Below are 6,043 nucleotides of genomic sequence, written 5' to 3'. Positions count from 1 at the left end.
AACCGGGTGGGCCAGCTGATGTCTCCTCCCCAGACCACGGCTGCGTGCACCGGCCCTGGAACCGGACTACCCTTGGCCGAAGGGGCACCCGCATCCCTTCCCTTCCCCTCTTACCCGCCCCGGTTCGCCCCGCTGTCCCGTACTCGGGTCTGGAGGAGGCCGGCCAGGATGACATGCGGCGGGCGCAGCTCTCTCGGTCGGTGGGGCTTTCTCACCCCCGCTGCCTGTCAGACAGGTGGCTCTGGAGGTGGTCCTGGCTTGAAGCGATCGCGACACCCCAGAGGAGAAACAGGCCAGAGCACAGGCTCAAGCTTTCATTGTCTTGCCCAGGACTGTTAAGAGAGCAGTCTCCCATAAGGACACTGCTTCTCTTGAGCATAATTCCCACATTTCCAAAAGAAACACTTAACCTTTCTTTCTTGATTAGATGCTCTCAGATTATTGTTTAAAACTAATTTCTATCTCAGTCACAACATGAGCTTCCAGGCATTTGCTGGCAACACTGAAGTTGGGTTGTTCACAGTTGCCCTGTCAAAATTAACATTGGTGTTTTGCTGTTTGTTTTTGTCCTGTTCTGGGACATGCAGTTGTCATTCTAGGACATCCCAGCAGCTGTAGCAAAACCGTTCCTGAAGCTGCCAGGCCATCTGCACAGAGCAGCCATAGGTCAGGGCAACTTTGTCAGGATAACTGTACCCTACCCTTGATCTCACTGTGCAGGACAGACACTGCACTCTGTTACCAACCCTTTCATTCGTCATCCCATACGCGTACCAAATTCTGAAATTTAAATTGTCCTCTTGTCCTTTCCTTGCACAGTACCAGGATCTGGGTGGTCCTATGTATTTATATGGGTTTGTTCGTTCAATTTCTGTTAACTGGAATTAAGTTGCCCCTGATAAAACCTGCATAATACTTATTTTCTATGTTAGTATCACAGAAGCAAATAATTAAGGTTTTTGTTAGTGACACTGTTACCCAGACAGTTTCTGAGGAATTCTGTGATGGAAGGTTTCCAGGCAACAAGAACTCTGCTTAAACAACTCCTGTCTGCACAGGCAGTTTGCATTTCACTAAGTAATATTACAAGCAGACAAGAAGTTTAAAACCAATTTGTCCAGCTATTTAAATTACTCTAATTGCACACTGACCAACTGTTCATTGAATTACCAGTTGTTTTTAGGCAAAACAAGCTTACCTTTGTTCAGAAAGTGGAAGGATGGAGAATACAGACAACAGAACAGTAGTGTACCTGACAAAGATGTGCTATGAAGGATTCTGGCAGGGGATTGTTCTGAGACCTTTTAGTTGTTTATCTGGATTTTTTTTTTTCCCCAGCCAGCCTATCAAAATTTGAGGCAGAAAGTAGACAACTTTGTATCGACCCACCTGGACAAACAGGAGTGGAATCCTGCAATGAACAAAAACCAGCTACGAAATGGGCTAAGGCAGAGTGTGATTCAGTAAGTAAGCAACATTCTGTAAAATAATGGTAATGCTGTTTGAGAAGTAATGCATAACTATCTTATCTAAGTCAAATAAGAATTCTGCTGAATTAAGTTTTTAATTCACAGCTCTCCTGAGTTAGATTACAATGGTGGATACAGTCCTAATGCTCATTAAAATGCTTACATTACTGCTTTACCTGAAATTTGTATTTTCATGAGCTGAACAGCATGGTGAAGTACTCATATTTGCTGTCTAGACAAGTTATTGCTGCAGATTGCCAATGCTGTGCCTGCTTACTAAACTGTACCCGATGTGCTGAGCTGAATGACCTTGACCTTTATTTTCAGAAAGGAGCCTATATCACTTGAAGAAAAAAAAAAATCCTGAAGATGCCAAAATTGTTTAAGTAGACTGACCACTAGCAGGCAGTAATCAAACTGGGCTAGCCTGATTTCATGCAGGACAGGATAGCTTTTGTTCTGGCATGACAGAAAAGCCAGCTTAAACTGTGCTGCTTAGAGATTTAGGTTTAGTATCTCCTGCTGCTTAACTCATTGCAGTCTGAAGCATGAGCTTTAGCTTGCTTGACGAGAAGTAATGGATAAACACTTCATAGTAAAAGTTGGGAAGAGAAGCAGTAGGCAACTTGATAATGGCATTATAAGAAAAGGTAGTACAATGTCTTGGACACAGAAGAAACTATTGCAGAGCACTTGATAGAACCTGTAAGTCGTTAGTATGTTAACATTAGTTTGTTTTAATCTGAAATAGGAGAAGGGGGAAGCCACTGGAAGTACAGAATTTCCTGTCTTTACTTGGAATGTTTGAGACATGTTTCACACTTAGTGCTTCCTTTTATTTCACATCATCACTAGAACAAAGTGGACAATTGAAAGTTGTTATATCAGAGCGCCTATAATGAAAAGAATGTAAAGTGCTCCCTTTAAGTAGGCTATTAGTATAAAGAATAGACACACAGTATTAGGGAGTTTGGAGAGTCTCTGTCACTCCTGTAGTTGCAAGACTGAGCACTGACATTGTCAAGATGTTTATGTCCTGTGTTGTGTGCACGTATACTTGTGCTGTTTCCTGGAGGTGGCATGATGTGCCATGACCCTGCACCCGCTCGCTCACCAGCATTCATGGCGTTATTAGTCTTGTGGCTCCTTTTCCGAGCGCCAGGCAACGTCTTCATTTCCTGTCCCCCGCTCCCTTGCAGACATGACTTAAGCCTGCTAGACAGCCTGTGCCCCACAGTCCAAGAGTCTGACGCAGTCCCTGAAGTAATAAGTCACTTCAGTTACTAGTGTTCAATTCCAGAAACTTTGCTGTGTGCTACGTGTGCTTGGTTTTATAATTAATGCCCATCTGTCTAGACTAACAGTTATAAGGAGTGAGTGACAGTAATGTTATTAGGGGGAAGGCCTCTTCTCCCTCAAGTCAGCCAAAGAAAAGACTGCTCTCACCTGCCCTCCTCCTCAAAATAGCTTGGTTCCCTCGTTTGTGCCAAAATGTGTTTGTTTGCTTTCATGTTGACCTCATTTCCACATGAGCCCTATTAAAATGGCTCTTGTCCAGCATGTCATTTAACTACCTGGGAGACCAGATGTCAGTTGTTAATTCTGTAGGGAGAAGGGAGAGGGGGTGGGGGTGGAAATAGGTGAACAGCTCCCTGTTAAGGATCTACTGAGTGGGTTGCAGTTCTCACCATGTTAATGCTAATTGCAGTTGACAGGAGGGCTCTGGGGAATTACTGGAGGAGATTGGGGAGAAGTTTTTCAGAGAAGCTGAATGACTCCTTTGTCTTTGTTCAAGGTCAGGAATGCTGGAAGCTGGAGTGGACAGAATTATTTCTCAGGTGGTGGATCCAAAACTAAACCACATCTTCAGGCCCCAGATAGAGAGGGCGATTCATGAATTTTTGGCTGCACAAAAGAAAGAGGAAAGTGTGCCAGCTCCTCCTCCAGAGCCTGAGAATAAGGATCCTCCTGCTCCATCTCAGGATGCCTCTTAAAGGTCTTGTATCTCTGCACTTACTACTTTTTTCATGTACCTCATCTCTAGTTTGTGTATTGCAAGACAGAGAAGATATTGTATTCTTCCTGGCTTGACAGGGAGGACACTTTGATCATCAGCATGTTGTCAATGTCAGACAGTCATCTGAGCTGCTTCCACTTAAGTGTCTGCTAAAAATATATTAGGACCGAAGACACAGTTATGATGTAAAACAGCTATCAAGGAACACTGTGGACTCTGCCAGTGCTGGTTTTGGATCAGGCCAAAAGGCCTTTTATTCCTGTGAAAGCACATCCAGCAGTGACTGACATGGAATTGGCTGGATAGATTTCAGAACAATATCAAATGGATTAAAATATATATCCTTTACTGAAATACAGCTGACAGTAGAGTGGTGACAAGTTATTGTGCTTTAACATTGAAAGTTTTAGATAGCTCTTCTTTAGAACATACACTGGAGTGTTGAATTGTTAGTGACTGAAATATTCACTGCTGGAATAAGGGTAATGTCTCTGAGAGTGAATAACTGCTCATTCCAAACTGACTGGTTTAAATAGAGCAACCTGTATCTTTCCAGCTGGAAGGACTGAGGGTGCCTTTGTTGCAAACAAGTTCGTTCTGGCTTTTGTGATTAAAATAACTCAAGGGGCCTCAGGGGGCTATAATTGCTACTCTGTCTTAGCACAGATGGCTATGCACCCATCTCTGCTAAGGCCCTCTATCTTAACATTGATTGGAATATTGAGGCCTGTGTGCACGTTACTGAGGAACCACTGTCTTCATGGAAAATTTCAATCTGCAGCTTCGCTGGGGAACTTAAAACCATACTGCATGAAAGGAAGTTAATTGTGAACTGTTCTATTTGCTAGGGCTTTCTGAAAGCAAACATTTTTCCTTATAGTCTACAGCTGATTTATTAAGAAGGAATAAGTAACTCAGAATAGCTGTTCTTATGCTTGGAATGGTTAGATCAATTAGCTTGACTTTTAGTTTGGTAGTAGAAGTGCCTGTAGTATCATCCTGAGTTATTTAGTTATCTGTGACTTGCAGCCTCAGTGCCTAGATAGATCTTTGCATTTGTCAGGCTCAAGCAGTTTAAAGTCCATTATAACCTGCAGCTAAGTGCAGCTGTTAATTAATATTAATAATCTATTTTCTATTCAAATCCATTTACTTGTAAAGGTACCATCATCTAAATGCTCTTTTTTTTCTTGCAGTGAGTTCCTGACAGTAAGCAGCTGCAAAACACGTGTCCTGTTAGATTGGCAATGGATTACTGGTTCCATTTGGTGCAGGATTGCTGTCTGCCAAAGATGATTAACTTTTATCAGACCTGTGAGAAGGCATTGAAATCAGTGAAAGTCATTGCACCTGGAGTTTTGTGTGTGGAGGGACAGCCAAAGGGTGAAGATACTTTTGCTATTAACAGCAATACCAAGAGCAGCATGTATTCTTTTTAATCATGCCTTCAGGCAAGGGGGTGGGAAGGAAAAGGGAGTTGGTTCTCGTCTGGAGGAAGCAGGGAAGTGGTTTGAGGTGGTACTAGACTTGGGAGCAGGAAGAAAGGAAAGATGTTTTGGGGGGTGGGGTAGTCTCTTGGAGACCAAGTAAGAGCTGACAGATTTTCTTTGATGTAAGCCAGATGAGAGGAAGCATCATACACTTCTGCTGCGTGACACAGAGTTGAGTAGTAGGTGCCAAGTCCGGTGTAACTCATTGCACTGCCTGCTTTAGCAAAGACGTTTCCTGTTTAAAACTGGAAAGAACACTTCAGGATTAATTATCAAGATAATTTCTGTTGCATTGCAGGAAAATGTTTACAGTTGGCTATGACTATAGCTGATTTAATTCTTATTTCCTAGGTAACTCTAGGAAGCAAAGGGCACCAGAGTAGGCGATCAGTTTGAAACTTGTCTCTTTCAATTGAAAGACTTCTTTCCTGTGAAATTTCTCAGGTGCCTAGTGGAAACTGTCCCATGCTTGAATGCATGCAGTGTCCCCTGGATGACAGTCAAGTAGAGAATGTGATCAGGTATTCTGCCAGCAAATGTCCATACCTTTTGCAATAAAAGACTTCAAAAAGCATCTCTGACTCCTTGCTTTTTCAGAACTTTTTTTATTAAAGGAAAAACTACTTTAAAGAAATCCAGGAGTCCTGATTGCTGGAACCCTAATGGAAGTGTGACCTAATGCAGTTCATAGATTAATCCAAGTCTGACAACAGGGGGTTGTTAGTAAAGTTATCATGGACTAACACAGATACTAGTATTCCTCTCCATAGAAGGTATCTCTTAAAAAGAAATCTAAAGTATCAAAGAACTGAACTGACCTTAGCTTACATCATTTATAAGGTATAAACACAGAGTAAGTTCAGTCTGGTGCCAGTGAAGGTGAAGGCATGTTCAACCTCGTGAAAACAATGCACTTCTGGCAACAGGCTAGAGCTATTCCATGTCTTTCCTTTCAGATAGCAATCTTCTAAGAAGTTAAGAACTGTCATTGAATAACACTAAATAACGTTGGAATCCTTGCTACTCATGGGCTATGTACTGTGTACATAGACTTTGTATGCAACAGA

The 6,043-nt window shown here is 42.4% G+C and overlaps 1 protein-coding gene across 1 annotated transcript; it reads left to right on the top strand.

Annotated features, from left to right (window-relative positions):
- Positions 1 to 1,338: 1,338 nt before the first annotated feature.
- On the top strand, positions 1,339 to 4,806 carry BOD1 (biorientation of chromosomes in cell division 1; the record flags this gene model as incomplete). The annotated part of the gene is made up of 3 exons (XM_010183187.1): positions 1,339 to 1,463; positions 3,265 to 3,465; positions 4,683 to 4,806. Coding segments are annotated over 2 exons (324 nt in total), but the record flags the coding sequence as incomplete, so codon positions are not given.
- Positions 4,807 to 6,043: the final 1,237 nt, after the last annotated feature.

The sequence above is a fragment of the Mesitornis unicolor genome, unplaced genomic scaffold (assembly GCF_000695765.1).
Source record: "Mesitornis unicolor isolate BGI_N332 unplaced genomic scaffold, ASM69576v1 scaffold9814, whole genome shotgun sequence".
Classification (NCBI taxonomy): Eukaryota; Metazoa; Chordata; class Aves; order Mesitornithiformes; family Mesitornithidae; genus Mesitornis; species Mesitornis unicolor.
This window is presented reverse-complemented; position numbering and strand designations above follow the sequence as displayed.